General features: G+C 44.3%; 2 protein-coding genes across 2 annotated transcripts; one reads left to right on the forward strand and one right to left on the reverse strand.

Annotated features, from left to right (window-relative positions):
* Positions 1 to 884: 884 nt before the first annotated feature.
* On the forward strand, positions 885 to 5,656 carry LOC109742427 (uncharacterized). Its single transcript, XM_020301513.4, has 5 exons — positions 885 to 2,367; positions 3,136 to 3,203; positions 3,773 to 3,901; positions 4,579 to 4,740; positions 4,895 to 5,656. Exons 1-5 carry the CDS (start codon positions 1,533 to 1,535, stop codon positions 5,345 to 5,347), a joined length of 1,647 nt encoding a protein of 548 aa, XP_020157102.1. The 5' UTR covers positions 885 to 1,532; the 3' UTR covers positions 5,348 to 5,656.
* Positions 5,657 to 16,506: 10,850 nt separating this feature from the next.
* LOC141026244 (uncharacterized) lies at positions 16,507 to 17,232 on the reverse strand. The gene has a single exon (XM_073502247.1). The coding sequence runs from the start codon at positions 17,230 to 17,232 to the stop codon at positions 16,507 to 16,509; it is 726 nt and encodes a 241-aa protein (XP_073358348.1).
* Between the last annotated feature and the right edge of the window lie 946 nt (positions 17,233 to 18,178).

Consider the following 18,178-nt stretch of genomic DNA (forward strand, 5'->3'; position numbering starts at 1 on the left):
AGACTTCGGCGGCAACGCAAACGTCCATCAAAAAGTTGGCGCGCTCCGGTTTGGTGAGGCTAGTCACAACGCTATGCAAACAGCCCCAAACAACCCGTCGGCACAAGAAAGACTCCCACTCACTCACTGCCTGCCCATGATAAAACACTCATGTTATAATGAGACTACGACGGTGTAAACGTGTACCAAAAAGTCGACGCGCTCCGTTTTGACAAGGATAGCCTCGACGCTATGCAAACAGCCCCAAACAACCTGTCGGGCCCTCACTCAGGGCAAACACTACCCCAAACAACCACCCACGACAAACACACACCAAAAAAGGGTTGATCTTGTTCCACAACTCTGACCGCACAGACGATCCTTGCGTCCCCTCCAGCACATACACATGCTGGAAAGTCGGCAAATATTCACACATTACTCACGTGTTTTAAGAGTCTACTTGGATGACAAGTAGGAATTGCCGAGTCAAAAATTTGGCGTCGACCGAGGGCTTAGGTGTCCCCTCAGATGAAGACCTCCCACTTTTGGGTCCTTGCCAACTTTCCAGGCACTCATTCACTTTTCAGCTAGCAACTTAGCGAGGCTGTGGCAGCGGCGTAAACGTCCATCAACAAACTGGCGCGCTCCGCTTTGACGAGGCTAGTCATGACACCATGCAAACAGCCCCAAATAACATGCCGGACAAGAGAGGCCCTCACTCACTCACTACCCACCCATGGAAACACTTGTCTTATAACAAGATCACGACGGTGTAAACGTCTGCCAAAAGGTTGGCGCACCCCGTTTACATGAGTCTAGTCTCGACGCTTCGCAAATAACCCCAAACAACCGTGAGGCTCTCTCTCACTGACCAACTACCCATGGCAAACACACACACACACACAAGGGTTGATGTTGTGCCACAGCTTTGGGCGCACAGACGATCCCTGCGCCCCCTCCAGCACATACACATGCTCGCTCTTCTTCCTCCTCCATCTCGGTTCCTCCCCCCCTCCCCTCCCCCACTTTGGTGATCCACCCCACCCCATCCCTAGGGTTTTAGCCCGCCCCCATTCCGCCCCGTCCCCCACCCACCGCCATTCCGGTCGGGATCGCCCCCCTCTCCCCCTCCCCCTCCACCCTCCCGCCGCCGGCGCAGATCCCGCCGCGCGCCACCCCTCCGGCGCCGCCACCTCCAACAGCCTCCCGCAGCCTCGGCGAATCCCGCTCTGCTCCTCCGTCCATTCCTCCCGGAAAGATCGGGTTTTGACGCCAACCTCCCGCGCCTCGGCCGCCCTCCCCGTCTCCGGCGGTTCCCCCTGTTTACCCCACAAGATCTCGGCCCGCTCCTCGATCTGATCTCGCCTCGGTCCGCGGGAGGGACAGCTGCTCCGGTGCGACGGTTCGGGAGTCGGTAGAGGAGATCTCCGTGGCCGCGATCCCCGCCTCCATTGCCTGAAGCCGCGCCGTCTTCGTGGCAGCCAGGGGCGTGTTGCTGGGTGCGGGGGGTGGCCGTGTGTGAGCTCTGCCTGTGGCTGCCGCGCATTCCATGAATGGATGGGAGGGAGTCGACCGCGACGTCGGGGCCCAACTACTCGCCCTTCTATGTGCAGCACCGGGGCATGGGCCCGCCGGGGGGAGTCCCCGGCGGCGGCCTCCACGCCCCGCCCGCCGCCGGGTACCGGCAGCAGCAGCTTGATGCCGTCTCGGGCGGGTACGCGTTCCATCAGCCGCCCTTTGGGGCCCCCGCCCACATTGGGCAGCAGGCTTACCACCAGAACCATGTTGAGGCGTCGCAGCATATGGCGCAGCAGCACGGCGCCGGGGGCGGCGGTTCGCAGCATATGACGCAGCACAGCGTCGGTGGCGGTGGCGGGTCGCAGCATATGGCGCCGCACGGCGCTGGCGGTGGCGGTGGCTCACAGCATATGCCGCAGCACAGCGGTGGTAGCGGTGGCGGTGGTGGCTCACAGCATATGGCGCAGCACAGCGCTGGCGGCGGTGGCGGTGGTGGCTCACAGCATATGGTGCAGCACAACGCTGGTGGCGGTGCCGACGGGGGCATGGACATTGGCATGGGTGTTGTGGCCGTGAGCGGTGATGCTAAAGGGGATCGGGGGGGCGAGGCTGGCCAGGATGAGCAGGTGAAGAAAAAGCGCGGGAGGCCAAGGAAGTATAAGCCTGATGGGTCGGTGACGTTGGGGCTCTCGCCATCTCCATCCACGCCTCATTCGTCGAGCCCAGGAATGGGCGCGATGGTTACCACACCTGGCTCAGGATTTGGGCCGGGGACAGGGTCAGGGGGTTCTGGTTCAGGCGCACTGACGGAGAAACGTGGCAGAGGGCGGCCACCTGGGTCCGGGAAGATGCAGCAGCTGGCTTCGCTTGGTGAGCACTTGCAGCCATGTAGAATTTATGATCATGTCGTGCTCTTTATGGTAATTAGTTTGTCAAGTGACATAGTATTTTCATTAATGCTATAGGAGCAATCATTTTACAGCACCGTTATAAACATGCTTCATAGATTTCTGGCATGTTTCTGGTAGTCGGTTGGATCTACTCAATTATGTGATACCATGTTGCTACCAGTGATAGCATTTTTCATGATAAATTTGCGTCATAGATATGGAAACTATCTGACTTATATCTAGTAGTATGCAGATAAAATCTGGAAACCATGTTTGTATTGTGTGTCTACTTTTAAGTTTTTCCTATATTACTCCTCAATCCGCAGTAGCTGCCGATGATTAGTTGGTTGGTTATTACTCACTTCTTTATCATCAGTTGGGAGATATGACTGTTATCATGCCAAATATAGTTCCCCGCATTCTTTTTATGTGTTCTGCTGCTACATACATGTCTTCAGGACCTACTTGTGAATCTTCTTTAAATGCCATATTTTTACCCCATCACTTTTTTTTTAAGTTTTAAGATGGTCAAACTCATCAAAATAATAATATACTCTGTATCTCTTGAATTGACGAATTGCGCGAGGTGTATGTTGACTTGATTCTGTTAAGCAAGCACTTTTTCATCTGTTTTTTCCTCTAAAAGAAGAAGAAGAAGAAAAGTAGACCTTTTGCATTACTACCTTTTTCTTCTCTTTCTGATTTGATGCATTTGCTATTGGTGTTATCTGATGAGTTTTTTTCTCAGGAAAATGGTTTCTTGGCTCTGTTGGAACAGGGTTTACTCCTCACGTGATTATTATTTCAGCCGGAGAGGTAAGTTGAGAATGGTCAATCAATGATTATTAGTTGTACTTCTTTCTACGAATGTTGCTGACATAGTATCTTTAATGTTGGCATTATTATTCTATAGAACTGCTGGATTCCTGGTTCCATGAGTGCTGGAATACTCTATATAATGCACCGAATTGCATTCGGATTGTTTCTTGATTTGCCATGTTATAGCATAACAGATGGCATAACAGAAAAGGCAAAAGCTCCATTAACCAATAGACTAGTGCAGGCTCTTGCTTGTTTATCTTAAACAAACTCTTCATATCCTGTTTCATATAATTAACTCCATTGGTGGCATTTAATGGATGTATGCATTAATCCCAGACTTTTTGACAGACAATTAGATGCTGTGGAATCCTGTTGAAACTTAAAAATAGTAACTTAACTGGAGACTATCAACTACAGTACCATCAGTGTGGTGGGCAAGCAAAATTATTTAGATAATTGTATCTGAATATTTTGTTTGTTTAAGGAAATACTACACAGTTCTTAAAATTGTTATATATATACCTGGCAGTTTTGTGATTTTTATAAGGTGTGTATCTGTGCAGGATGTTGCCGCCAGAATAATGTCCTTCTCACAACAAGGCCCAAGAGCTATTTGCATCATCTCAGCAACAGGGGCTGTCTCCACGGCAACCCTTCATCAGGATTCAGACTCCGGTGCGGTGACATATGAGGTATCTTGCTGTAGGTGTTTAATAGTTCGTTTCATTATAGTAAAAATACTAGCTATGTATGACATGCATCCTTTTGTTATTCGCATGCACTCTTTATTACAGCAAAAGATATACTCCCTCCATCCCAAAATAAGTGTCTCAAGCTTAGTACCAAATATTTTGGGACAGAGGGAGTACCAAATATAGTGCTTCTTCAGTGAAAAGGGTAAAATATATACCTCTGTCCTGCACCTTGTCCCATGTTGAATGTGCTGAGCTCTCTCAATCTATCAAAATGCTTTACTACTGGCAGCTTCAGTAACCTGTCATCTAGTGGTAAAAATATCCTGATTAACCCACTGATTTGTTGATCAATTGAATTGTTTGATATCTAAATGTGCTGAGCTCTCTCAATCTATCAAAATGCTTTACTGCTGGCAGCTTCAGTAACCTGTCATCTAGTGGTAAAAATATCCTGATTAACCCACTGATTTATTGATCAATTGGATTGTTTGATATCTAAAATATGAATGTGCTTATACTTTTGTTCCAAATTAGTTTTCTGTACCAAGAACTTCTGCTAGTATTTTTTTTCATCGAACATTTCACTTGTACTGTTTTATGCCCCTTGAGCCTGAGAAGAACTATTTTGTCCATATGCAGTTCATGCCCTTATGTATTATCATTTGCTTTGGCAGGGTCGATTTGAAATCCTGTGTCTTTCTGGATCATATTTGGTGGTAGAAGAAGGTGGTACCCGCACTCGAAGTGGAGGCCTTTGCATAGCTTTGTGTGGCCCTGACCACAGGGTTATCGGTGGGAGTGTTAGTGGAGTCCTGACAGCAGCTGGAACTGTTCAGGTATTAAATCTCAGAATTTGGGTGTTTTCTTTTCCCCTGTACCAGTTGCTTTCTCAGCATGCAGGGAGCCTGGTATGAGTATTATTTTACATTCTGATTTATCGTGGTTAAGCTATTCCTTTGGTTCTTACCCATCGCTCGCGTTTTACACCAGGTGATAGTGGGAAGCTTCATGTACGGTGGCGGGTCAAAGAAGAACAAAGGCAAAGCGGACCAAGACGTGGAGAACGAAGAGCAGAACGGTGGCGGCGGCGGGGAAGAGACTCCCACGTTGGCGCTGCCGGAGCACCCCCACAACATGCCGCCCCACCCGATGAGCGGATGGCCGCCCGGCCTGATGAACCAGATGGACCTGAGATCGTCTCCCATGTACGGCAGCTTGTCAAAGCAAAACCAGACCAAAGCGGAGCAAGAAATGGAGGAGCGCAACGGTGGCGGCGCCGGCGGCGAAGAGCCCCTTGCAATGGCGCATCCGGAGGACGACATGGACCCCGAGCATAACATGAACATGCCGCCGCCCCGCCCCATGGGCGGGTGGCAGCCCGGCCTGATGCGGCAGATGGACTCGAGGTCCTCCAGCATCGACATCAACTCGATCCGCGAGTAGCTCATCGCCAGAGTGGTCGAGACCACTTCTCGACCCCAGATCAGATGAGATGAGATCGTCCCTTTGAGTGACCACACAGCAAGCATCATGTACCGGGCCTATTGTAGATTGCGGTGTTGTTGGAGACTGCTGCTGCTGCTGCTGTTTTAGGAACGAAACCCTGCATATCGATTGATCATAGTATTGGTCATTGTACTGCGATGTTGTATTAGAGAAGGGATGACGATGGATCCTAGTACCTACCTATACAGGAAGAGTAAGGAGGAAAAACCTGGGTATTTTAGTTGATGGAATAATGTTGGCAATGTACATCAAGTACTCTACCTAGCTTCATCCACCTAGCTAGTTTTCTTTTTTGAGCTTCTTCCACCTAGCTTCTCCATCCATGCTTCTTCCACCTAGTCTTTTTTAGCTCCATCCACCTAGCTTCTTCAAGTTTGGACATTTATTTTTGGTTGTTTACTCTCTATATATACTCCGTCCGTTCCAAAATACTGGAAGATTTAAGGTTTTCCGTCGCCCGATGGGATGGTTTCATGAGCGGTACAATCGACGGCGCCCTCGTCATGAATACATTGTTCTCTCTCCTATCCTTTTGGTCCCGGTTTTCTTTTTCGAAAAGAAAATCAGGGAACCAAGCTTCAGAGACAACCGAGAGATTTCAGTAACGACTCAGCGCTATCAAAAGGTTTGATGGTTACATATGCATTTGCATGCTTCACAAAAACATGGGAAAAAGTAACATTGCCTTGTTTGCAACTATTGCAAAAGTGACATTGACTTGTTTGCTACTTACCAAAGAGTAATATTTGTACCCGATCTCTTGTGCTATTGTAATATTTGTACTGCTCGATCTCTTGTGCTATTGTATGTACTCCCTCCATTCCCTTATACAAGGCCACAAACTTATATTACAGGTACCAAGATAAAATTTAATGACTCCTTTGCAAGTCAACTTTTCTTTTTGTTAACCGGGATCATTAATACACCACAAGCATGCAACGAATGAATGGGAAGGAAGTGACTGAGTGTCATTATGACTACATTCATGTAAGTATTAAAAAGTTGCTAGTATGAGGAAACATCATTAATTTTTGCCTCGATTACTGTTGGTGGCCCTATATTGATGCAAAATGTATTTTTGACAGTGGCCTTGTATAAGGGAATGGAGGGAGTATCATCCTCCTGGTTGAATATGTCTGTCACTATTCACTGATCTTCATCTGCAACAGTTTTCGTTGCATGTATTTTTCCATTATACCACCAATTTAGGTTTATTCACATTTTACTTCCTTGCAAACAAATTGTCTTGCCAGTCCTTTATCTGTTGTGTAACAGGTTTCGGTGTCTCCTTGCGGCTGTGATGGAAGTGTTGTCTTGAATGATCAAGCTGGCTATTTGTGTCATCTATCAGTATTGTTATATCAAAAATAACTCTCTACACATGGCGGCATATGCCCACGGCCCCAATTTTTATCTATAATTATTTTGGTATAAATTATTTTAGAAAATAACTCTCTAACAAAAATAAAGTTATTTTCATGACGTAGGACCAGACATGCAAGCAAAAAGGCACGTGTGCCAAAAAGGCAAGCAAACTAACAGAGAGAAGTGAGAAAAGGCTCTTCTCTATAGAACGAAAGGCATTTGTGCCAAAAAGGCAAGCAAAAAGATGAAGATAAGTGAGAAAAAGCCATTTCTATACAACAAAGAGGCACTTGTGCCAATGCCAGAAAAAAATCCGACACATCATATATTAAAAAGGCACTTACGCCAAAGGGTGCGTAGCTGCCATCATGCATAGGAAATCGCCTCTCACTGTTATATGGCTATCATTGGTGACATCGTCTTCTTCAGCGGCCTCTTTCTTCAAGCCGTTGCGGACAGGGTCATCCGCCTGGTCCGCCCATACTATTGCAGCTTCATGCCTAGATCAGGGTGATGCCGCCGGCGATATGCTTGATGATGATTCACACTAAAATTTATAAACGAAAAAACTTAAAGAGTATGTTTTTGCAATATTTTAAAGAGTAAGGCAAACACCAATATTTGTAATTTAAAAAACGTGGCAATATCAAAAGGAAACAGAAAAGCGAAATATGTACATGCATGGTGCTTGTGTTGGCGAATGGAGATATTTTTTCAGCATGGTACTAGTTTTTCTTGTGCGGTTGGATGATGTTTCATAGCCTGACATTTGGTAGAGTTTGGATTTCAGAATTTTTCTGATCATTGTTAAGGTCATCGATTTGCAGTCTCCATATGAAAGGACAAATTTCACACTTCAACATTGGCAACCACATTTCACAATCGTTTTAGAGTACGCAATGGTCAAACACAAAGCACTAACACCTAGTTCAAAATTTCACTTGACCAAAACACAAAAAATAAACTAAAGTAGGTTTAGTCTATTTCACCAATGCAGAACTTCAAATCAGAACTTGAGAAGCACTAATTCGAACCCCGCGGGTAGGGCCGGCGCTGACATTTGGAGGCCTTTGTACAAACAGGGTAAAATGGTCCAATAGCTATAATAGATTAGAAGTACTTCCATGGGTATACATTGCATACTAGGAAAGTCATTATAAAAGCATAAACATAAAAAATCATTAGGGCCTTAATACCCCTTGTATATGTGACTATAGGATACAAATGATGATGATATGATTCATGATCTCCAATGTAAATGTCTACTGAAGAAATATAGCGTGTGTCTTGACATGTATGGGAGCCAGAGCCCTATACTCTTTCATGGTTAGGTGATTTCGGTATCCACACAAAGTCATTTTATTTTTGTTAGTGTTATATTATCTTGTACAAAACATATTTCAATAACGCATTTGTGCATCAGATGCATTGGGCCCTTCTTTGAGGTGGGTCATCAGTGGTTGCACTTCTTTGCATGGCCTAGGGTTAGCCCTACCCATCGTCAACGACCTCGGCCTCTGCATTATGTAGGCAACAAGCTTCGAACTAGAGACCTCTAGTTAGACAATGCACCGAGGTAACCAACTGGCCACCGCAATAGTTGTGATAATTATAGGTATGGCAACATACTTAGTTATAAAACGTAGTAATTTACCTTTCCTTTTTTCCTTTCTTGGCCGAGGTTTCATCTGTTTTTTTTCCACTCTTTTCCATTGTCTTTTTCTCTTTTAGAATTCATGAACTTTTCTTAGGTTCATGATTTTGTTTCAAACCCGTGAACTTTTTCCAAATCCTTGAACCTTAAAAAAACCATGAACTTTTTTTTCAAATGCGTGGACTTTTTATCAAAACATGTGAACTTTTTTCAAAATTGATGAACGTTTTTTTCACATACGATGATATTTTTTTCAAAATTGATGATTCTTTATCCCGAAACCGGGAACATTTTTCTTGCAACTTATTTTTAGTTAACCTTTGTTTGAAAATCTATGAAAATATTCAAATTTGTGCATATATTTTTAAAATCAATGAACATTTCATATCCGCAAGCGCTTGGGCCGGACTAACAGGCGCCTGACAGGAGCAATGTTGTCGCCTAGTTGGACCAAGACCTAAGCTTTTTTTTTCTTTTCTATTTTTTCTTTTCCCTGTTAATTCATTTTTCTCCTTTTTGAACTTCATTGTTCTTTTTAAATCTTGTTTACAAATTTTAAAATTGTTTGGAATATCGAAATAACACTTTTAAGCAACTCTTTTAAATTAGAATTTTAAATTCTTTTTTCCGCCAAATATTTGTGTCCTTTTGTTTTTTCTGGTGTTTTCTCGGTAAAAAAAGTTGATAAATGGTCGGACGTGTTGTAACTTGCATACGGTGTCAGAAATCATTCAAATATGACATGGATATCTATCATGAGCATCCCCACCTGCTTGTAAAAGTTGGGATCATTTAAAGGATTCCCCAAAATAGACCATGTGGAACGGAGGGTGTTCTGGAAGTTCAGAAGGCTCCATCTAAGAGCACGTTGGTTCTCGACATCCTTGAAACGGCTCTATTTTTTTCCTTGCCTTGTATGACCAATTCAAGGCACCATGCCAAGTTGTTTGGGTTTTCAAAAAGTTTTGTATTTTCTGGAGTTTTCTCGGTAAAAAGAGGCCGATAAATGATCGGACGTGTCGCAACTTGCATACGGTGTCGACTGTCGAAAGTCGTTCAAACCAGACATGAATGCCTACCATGGGCTCCCACCAGCTTGCAAAAGTTGGGGTCATTTGAAATGTATAAAAATAAACCATGTTCAACAGAGGTTGTTCGGGTGCTAGATGGCTCTGTCTGAGAGGATGTTGTTTCTCGACATCTATCAAATGGGTCCACAATTTTTCCACCAAGTTCTATGACCAATTCAAGGCATTATGGCAAGTTGTTTGGATTTTTGACAACTTTTGCATTTTTGGAGTTTTCTTGTGAAAAGGCCCGATAAATGGTCGGACGTGTGGCAACGTGCAAACAGTGTCAGACGTTGTTCAAACCTGTCATGAATGCCTCGTATGTCCGGTCCAGGTTGCTGCAAGAAGTTGTGGTCATTTATCCATAGTAAAAAAACACCAATTTAGAGGAGCGTGTCAGACTAGGCCAAACGGGTGCATCCATGAGCATATAGTTTTTCCTTATTTGAATGCTTCTGTTATTTGTAATTTCGATCAATATCAATCAACATGGCATTTTATTATGTTCTAACCATTTTACTTTAAAAACTACAATTTTAGAATTTTGAATTGTGTATGAAATTTTTCCAAACATGAACACTTTTTAAAAATTGTTAAACAATTGCTAATAATTGATGAAATATTTGAACACAAATTGCAAACCATGTACTTTTTAAAAAAATCATCAAGTTTTTCTGATACGCAAACATTCTTAAATTTTGTATTTTTTTAGAAAATGAGACCTTTTTTCAAAATTGTAAATAATATTTGAAAATAAAAAGATTTTTTTGATAGGGATGGGTATAGAAACCGAATGATGAACCGATACCAAAACCGAAAATACCAAATTTTTTATTTCTACCACAAAAGTCTGTTTTTTTACTTTGAATAACAGAATTCAAATCGGTCGATTCGGTGGGAAACCGAACAACCGAAAGGAAAACCAAAGTACTAGGCTCCCTCCCGTACATGTCAGGCTCACGATGCGTCTCGCCAACCGCTAGCAGCTCGCGGCCGAGCGCGCATGTCTGACAGGCCCATGTGCGAGATTTTTTGTGCGCATGCGGCAGTCCCAAGTACAAGATAAGCCAGGCAACTAGTCCTTCTGTGTGATAGGCCTGGTCCGTCCAATTGAATTGCATGGCCCAGATGCGTTTGTGTTGTTAGTTTTGGTTTTAAATTTTGCTAACCGAATTTGGAGAAAAAAATGAATAGTATAAACCAAATTGTTTGTTTCTACCAAATGCCCACCCTGATTATTTGGTATTCCAAACAATTTTCTGAATAATCTTTTTTAAAATTTTAAACAAATTTCAAAAAGCATAATAAAGTTCAAAAAGAGAAAATTGAATTACGAAAAAAGAAAAGAAAAGCGAAAATATAGAAAATAAAAAAACGTTTAAGTCTTCGCCGAACTAGGCACGAAATCGCTCTGTTGGGCCAGCCCAAGCGTTCGCGGATTTGAAAAAATATATCACTTTTTCCGTAAACTTTTTCAGATTTTGCAAACAAATCTACCTATTTGTGAACTTTTCGCATTTTTTTGAATCTTGTTATAAAAATAATTCTACCTATACGAAAATTTCAAAGATTTCAAAAGAAAAGAAGTTCACGAAGTTGCAAAAAATGGTTTGAAAATGGAAAAGATTAACAAATTTGAGATAGAGTTCACAGTTCGAAGTTATAGCGGGAGAAATAACCCAAGAGGTCCATAGTTCGAATCCTACTTCATGCACCTATTTTTTGAAGGTTAAAAAAAGGAAAAATAAATAAATGGGGCAAGCCCAGGAAAAATAAATAAATGGGGTGTGTGCGCTGTTTTTTTTTTTGAAAAACAAATGGACTTTATTCAACGGAAATAAGAGATACATCGTTTGTGAGGAATGGTACAATCTCAAACAAGTTCGTGCGCAACCTTATTGGCTTCCCTATTACAATGTTCAAACCTAGAGGTAGGAAAATCACACGCCAAAAAATAGCAATCATCAAAGATTGCCGTCGCCGCTCCTGCTGACCGTCCGCCGTTATTCATCGTTTCAATAACCTCTAAATTATCAGAATTAATAACTAGGCGATTGCAACCTGCACGTTGCACTAGTGAAAGACCGAATCTGAGAGCCCAAGCTTCCGCTGTTAGAGCATCGATGCAATGATCAATTTTCCAAGTACCCCTGCAATAAACTTCCCTTTGTCGTTCCTCAGGACAACCCCCGCCGTACCTTTAAGAAGATCATGATCAAAAGAAGCGTCAACATTAAGTTTCACAAAACCCACCGGGGGACGAATCCAATCCCCTCTTTTCATAGAAGCCCTTGGACTGGAAGCAACAACATAATTAGTCGTAAGAGCTTGTATCCCCATTGAAATCTGTTTTGCATCTTGAATTCTCTCCTTGTGCACTAATTTACGTCTTTCCCACCATAAATACCAAGACGTAATGGCAATCATCTCCCGAGTATTCTGGAACCCCATAATAGATAAATCTTGGTCAGGCATGAGCAACAAAAACTCGAGGACCGCCTCTCCAGCACGATCAACTTCACAAGCTTGAGCAATGATCTCGTCTAATCCAAGCCTTCTCCAGACCTCTTTGCCTTCTGGCACTGAAACAACATATGCTTTGTGTCTTCTAAACCAGAAGCGCAACAAGGGCATAAAGGTGAAACTTTCATGTGTCTATTAGCAAGCGTAACACGACATGGAAGAGTACCATGCAATGTCCGTCAAATAAAAATTTTCACCTTCGCTGGACAAGATAACTTCCAAATCTTACACCAAATTGGATTAAAGTTTGTTCGACCCATTCCATTAGTACGACGAAGTTTCCTTCCATGTTGATAATCCCACTCAACAAAATATGCAGATCGAACAGAAAAAATCCCACTCTTTGTATGACTCCAGGCAACAAAATCTAACATATCAAACTGAGGCAGAGGGATAGCAAGGACCCGCTGTAAATCAACAGGCCACAAGGTCTGTCTGATGAGATCCTCATCCCACCTGTTCGAAGAGGGGTCAATGAGATCAGACACTTTTGATAACAAATGTTGTCCCTTTGGAGTGATGACTTTCCTGTTAGCACGGTTAGGGATCCAAGCATCTTCCCAAATGTCAATTTTCTGACCATTTCCAACACGCCAAATATAGCCATGTTTTAAGGTATTAACCCCCGCCATAATACTTTGCCATGTGAAGGATGATCCCTTTTTTAACTTTGCGTTCAATAAATCTCCATCAGGAAAATACTTAGCTCGCAAAATGGTGGCACACAAGGAATCTGGGTTCTCAAGGAGACGCCAAGCTTGTTTAGCCAACATGCCAAATTAAAACAATGAATGTCACAAAAAACCCATTCCACCTTGGCTTTTCGGGACACACATTTTCCACCACGCCATCCAATGCATCCTTCTCTGGTTGTCGTCATCACCCCACCAAAAATGCGACATCTCGTCAGTTATTCCTTTACAATTTTTTTAGGAATTTTAAAGACCGACATAGCATAAGTTGGGATAGCTTGAACAACAGACTTGAGAAGAACTTCCTTGCCTCCAGTGGATAAGAGTTTTTCTTTCCATCCGCTAATTCTCATAACAATGCGATCAATCAGATATTGGAAACAATCAGTCTTATCTAACCCCACATGTGCAGGCATGCCCAGATACTTATCACTGAGAGCTTTGATCATGATATTTAAAATTGAGCAAATTTGTTCTCTAATGTCCCCACTCGTATTTGGGCTAAAAATATGCTAGATTTTTCAACGCTCACCATTTGTCCAGACGCAGCACAATATAAGTCCAAAATTGATTTAAGTGTCTCCGCATTTTGTTGATTAGCTTTCATGAGGATTATTGAGTCATCCGCAAAAAGGAGATTTGTGATAGTAGGGGCCTCTCTACAAACCTTGACTCCTGAAATATTCCCAATCTCCTCCACATGCGCCAAGAGAGCAGTAAGGCCCTCCGTGCATAATAAGAAAAGGTAGGGAGATAATGGATCACCTTGTCTTAAGCCCCTAGTAGGCTTGAAACTTTCAGTTTCTTCATCATTAATCCGTACCCTATACTCAACAGTAGAGACACATTTCATAATAAGATTTACCCATCTCTCCTGGAAACCGAGTTTCAACATAATTCCCTTCAAAAAAGGCCATTCGACTCGATCGTAAGCTTTGTGCATATCAAGCTTGATAGCGCATAAACCCTCTTTTCCCACCCTCTTATTTTTAATAGTATGAAAGCTCTCATAAGCCACTAAAACATTGTCTGTAATCAATCTACCAGGCACAAAAGCACTTTGGGTTGGGCTGATAATATCAGGTAGTAAAACCTTCAAACGCGCCGACAACATTTTGGAGATAATTTTGTATACCACATTGCAAAGATTGATAGGTCTAAACTGGGTTACCTTCTCGGGTGAGTTGACCTTGGGAATCAACACAATCGCAGTATCATTCCAACCCGGTGGAATTGTACAAGTATTCACTGCTTTCAAGACCTCATCCACCAAATCATCTCCTAGCATGGGCTAAAATCTTTTATAAAAAATAGCATGAAGACCATCTGGCCCCGGAGCCTTTAAATCGCCAATATCAAAAAGAGCCTTACGAACATCATCAGCAGTATAAGGGGCGAGCAGAGCACTATTCATCTCAGTAGTCACTCTACTCCGGACAAGAGACAAAACTTCCTGATTTGGGTATAAAACCTCCGATGTAAAAAGATTGGAGAAATAACCCATAATATGTTCCTTCAGATCATTTCCTTGTTTCCAAACCCCAGTATCATCCAGAAGTCTTCTAATATTGTTCCTTTTTTCCTGGCCGTTGCAACGTTATGAAAAAAAGAAGTATTACGGTCCCCATGTAGCAGCCAGTTCGCTCGACCTCTCTGTAACAAAAAAATTTCCTCTTGGTCCAAAATATTTTCAATGAGTACTAGAATTTCCTTTTGCCTTGAGCGGGACTCACCACTAATAGGACCACGTTTCAGCCTCTCTAGTTCTTTTTTTAACTTATTTATTCTTCTCTTTGGTCCTTTCAAAGTAATCCGGTCCCAAGAATGTAAATCATCATGCACCGCTCTAGTCCGTGCTGCGAGAGAGGGACCAATACCCGCCAACTTTGCTTTTTCCCAAGCAGTCTTCACAATCTCCTCAACAGTATCTTCTTTCAGCCATTTTGCTTGAAATTGTCTCATACGACCATTCTGACGATTAAACAAGTTACTATCAAAATAATCTGTGTCAAGAATTAACGGACGATGGTCTGAGTGTACATGCTCCCCATTAATAATCGCCGCACGCGGAAATTTGTTTGCCCATTCTATATTACATACAGCTCGATCAAGCCTTTCACGGATGTCCCCCCTTCTCCAAGTGAATGGATCACCAACAGAGCCCATATCCTCCAGGTTACAATCACTCAAACACTTACGGAATTCCTGCATCATTTCATTTGGTCTAGCATTGCCACCTTCTTTTTCGCTAGAGTAGATAATTTCATTAAAATCTCCAATGACTACCCAAGGATAATCAGCAAGGGAATGCAGTTGGCGAAGATCTGCCCAAGATAAATATTTTTCATTCCATGCCGGATAACCATAGAAACCCGTAAAGCGCCAATTTACAGAATTATCATTCATAAATACAACATCAATAAAATGGGAAGACAAATAGTTCAACTCGACTTTATTCTCTTTTTGATAAAAAGTACAAGACCACCAGACTTGCCATCACTCTCATCTAAAAACATGGAACTAAAACCTAAGATACAACGTAGCTCGTCAGCTTTACTTTTATTCAAATGCGACTCGGAAAGAAAAATCAACTCCGCACAATTACGACCTTGGAGCTCCCGGAGCTCTCGAACTGCCGTGGAAGACAACATTCCACGGCAGTTCCAACTAATTGCTCTCATTTCTCCTGGCGGTCCTCCGGAGCGGAGGCCGCCAAATCAGTGCCCACAACATCGTCCTCTCCAATTGACTCCTTCCTTTGCTGTGTATAAACCTCCTCCTCCTCTTTTTCCTTCACTACATGCGTAATAATCCCATCCACATCCCTCCTAGTTTCAACTCTACCCATACAAACTCTCTTTGAGGAAACACTCGTCTCACCATACAACAGACGTTCATAGCTATCCATCTCTCTCTCAAAAGAAAATTTTAAATCACTACCCGTTTGTGGGGCATCAAAAGGGTTACTCCTCTTTTTCCCTATGATTTGAGTTCTATCACTCTCTGACTTCTCCTTTCCTCCCTTCTTTCTATCCTTTCTCTCTTTCTTCTTTTTCTGACCCTGCATGGTAATTTTATCAGCAGCAAAAGTAAATACTCCCGTATCATTGGCCGTGTTCTGGTCAGCCGGCCTTGCCGCAACTGCCCCTGAGAGTGCCTCCAGTACGCCTGGCTTGAACAACAACATGTCCTGCAGATTTTTTGCGCCAGCCGCGGCATCAGAATTAGAAGCAGCAACCGGCAGGATGAGCCCCTGGTTCCCTCGGATTGCCGCGTCGAACATGCTGCCGTTAGCATGCACCAGAGCCGGCGATGGAGTAGACGTCCCCACTCGGTGCTCGAGCACATGGCCCTCCTGGCCGTGCTTAGCACCAATGGAAGAGCCGCCCCCCGCCTCCTTTCCCTGGCCCGCCTGGCCAGAGAGAGCAGAGGGCCTCGGAAGAGTTTGCTGGCCCTCCTGACCAGAACCGGCGCCTGGGTGGAGCGGCGTTGGAGCCCCATACACCCAGCCATCCTGGCCGAGCGTGACGCCCTCCTGGGTTGGCCCACCAAACGCCGCAGCGGCAAGCGTCGTTGTCGTTGTAGTGAGCATATTCGTGACCGTGAGGTTAGCCACGGCTTTGGTCACCTGACCACACTCTTTTCCGCAGCTCTAGAGTAGTTGTTGCTGTTGGAGCCGGTGAACAAAAGTGTTCTTTTACTTGCCCCTGTTCCCTTCCAATATGCCTCTACACTAAGATTCTTTGGAAAAGAAACGACCCTTTTATCCTTAGGTATACTACAATAGCGCTCTCAGGTATGTCCTACAATCCCACAGCACTCACAGTACAAAGGAAGTTTCTCATATCTAACATCATACTTAACACTCTCAGAACTACCCAAAGGAGTGAATTCTACTCTTGTCTTAAGAGGTTCATGCAGAGGGATTTCCACCCTTATACGCAGATATTTCTCTACAATTAAGTGATCTCTATGGGAAACAGCAATCACATCCCCAATTTGTTCTCCTAAAGTCCAGCCCATGCGCTCAGTTTTGAGTTCAAAATCTAGATCACGAACCTGCACCCATATTGGCATTACGCCAAGGTCAACCTCTGCTGGGTTTCCCTTGCCGTCGAACTCGGCGAAGATGACTCCATCACGCTTATGGTGCCATGGCTGGGCCTTCAAAATGAACCGCCGGTCCTCCTCGGCGGAAAAGTTCAGGACGAACCTCCCGTCCTCGCTGGCCACATCTTGAACTGTGACCGTTCCGTGCAGCCTCCATGCTGAACAAGCCCGAAGCTCATCGACGATGACCTGCGGGTTCACTTGGAAGGGCGAAAGAAGCCGCCCCACCACCCGTGATCCACCGATAGCCTTCCGCGCGGCCTCCATGTCGATAATCAGAGCCGAGCCATCGCCACGGGGGCGCCTCGGCATCGACTTCCCCTTACTCTCAGGGGTCATGGAAGGGGCAGTGGCCACCTTCATCCCCAGCTGGTGGAGAGAGGATTCAGTAGCCGTGGCATCCGTCATCACCCTCGATCCCTCTCCACTCGCAGGTGTTTTCCCCAAAACATTGCTCACACTCCCTCCATGACCCGCCATAGCACACTTCCCTCGATCACGGCTGATGGTAGAAAGAACAGAAAGCAGACGAAATTGCACTGGCAAGAACAAAGGCGAGGGATGACCTCTCTCTGTACCACAAATATAGCATGCCAGGATCCCCTTCCACCCCGTATCAAAAACGGATTTGATGCTAATAATCATGAGTAATAAGCCATAAATGATCAGTTTCCTAATAACTACATCGAAAATAGCTCCCTTATCCTCATATGGATCATAAACGCCAACAGAAAGATCTACAATCGGGGCGTCAATCAGCTCTCGCTGATGGCTCCTACTGTGATCTGGACAAGATGAAAAAACGTTCAATTCTACATATATTGCCTTAGAATCACGAGTGGAGATTACTCTATTTCCCCCCAGTATAAGGAAACCATTAGTTTCCAAAGAATTGGACGAAAGAAAGGCTACTCCACGCTGAAACCTCTCGCTGGATCCTACCACACTTGAGTGCCCTTCCATATTAACAAGCGCAGTATCCAAATCCCCATTACAGTCAACACAAATTCCGAAAACAGAGCCAGCCAAAACCGCGGAAACCGGACCAACAAAAGGTCTAGAAGATCGGATCGATCCTCCCCCGAAAGGAATAGAGGGGATCTCACCTTCCAATTTACCAAAAAACTCAGACGCTCTTCTCCTCGAAATCTCCACACACTTTCTTCGATCTGCCGCCCCGCGTAGTATCCGCCTCGATCTTGCTCGGATCTCCTCCCAATCTGTCGCGCTGAAGAGACCCCCGATGAGGCCCACTCTAGGTGGATCGGCCCCTCCTCCCGGCCTTGCCGCCGGCGCCGTCGCCACCATCACACGCGCTCTCTCGCCACCGCCGCCAGATCGCCTTCGCGATCGC

Source organism: Aegilops tauschii, chromosome 6 (assembly GCF_002575655.3).
Source record: "Aegilops tauschii subsp. strangulata cultivar AL8/78 chromosome 6, Aet v6.0, whole genome shotgun sequence".
Lineage (NCBI taxonomy): Eukaryota > Viridiplantae > Streptophyta > Magnoliopsida > Poales > Poaceae > Aegilops > Aegilops tauschii.

Excerpts from the sequence above, each read along its gene's own strand:
- LOC141026244 (XM_073502247.1), bottom strand. The coding sequence starts at position 17,232 with ATGACGGATGCCACGGCTACTGAATCCTCTCTCCACCAGCTGGGGATG.
- LOC109742427 (XM_020301513.4), top strand. The coding sequence starts at position 1,533 with ATGGATGGGAGGGAGTCGACCGCGACGTCGGGGCCCAACTACTCGCCC. Across the intron at positions 3,204-3,772 it reads TTATTATTTCAGCCGGAGAG|GATGTTGCCGCCAGAATAAT; the intron begins GTAAGTTGAGAA and ends GTATCTGTGCAG. Across the intron at positions 3,902-4,578 it reads CCGGTGCGGTGACATATGAG|GGTCGATTTGAAATCCTGTG; the intron begins GTATCTTGCTGT and ends TTGCTTTGGCAG.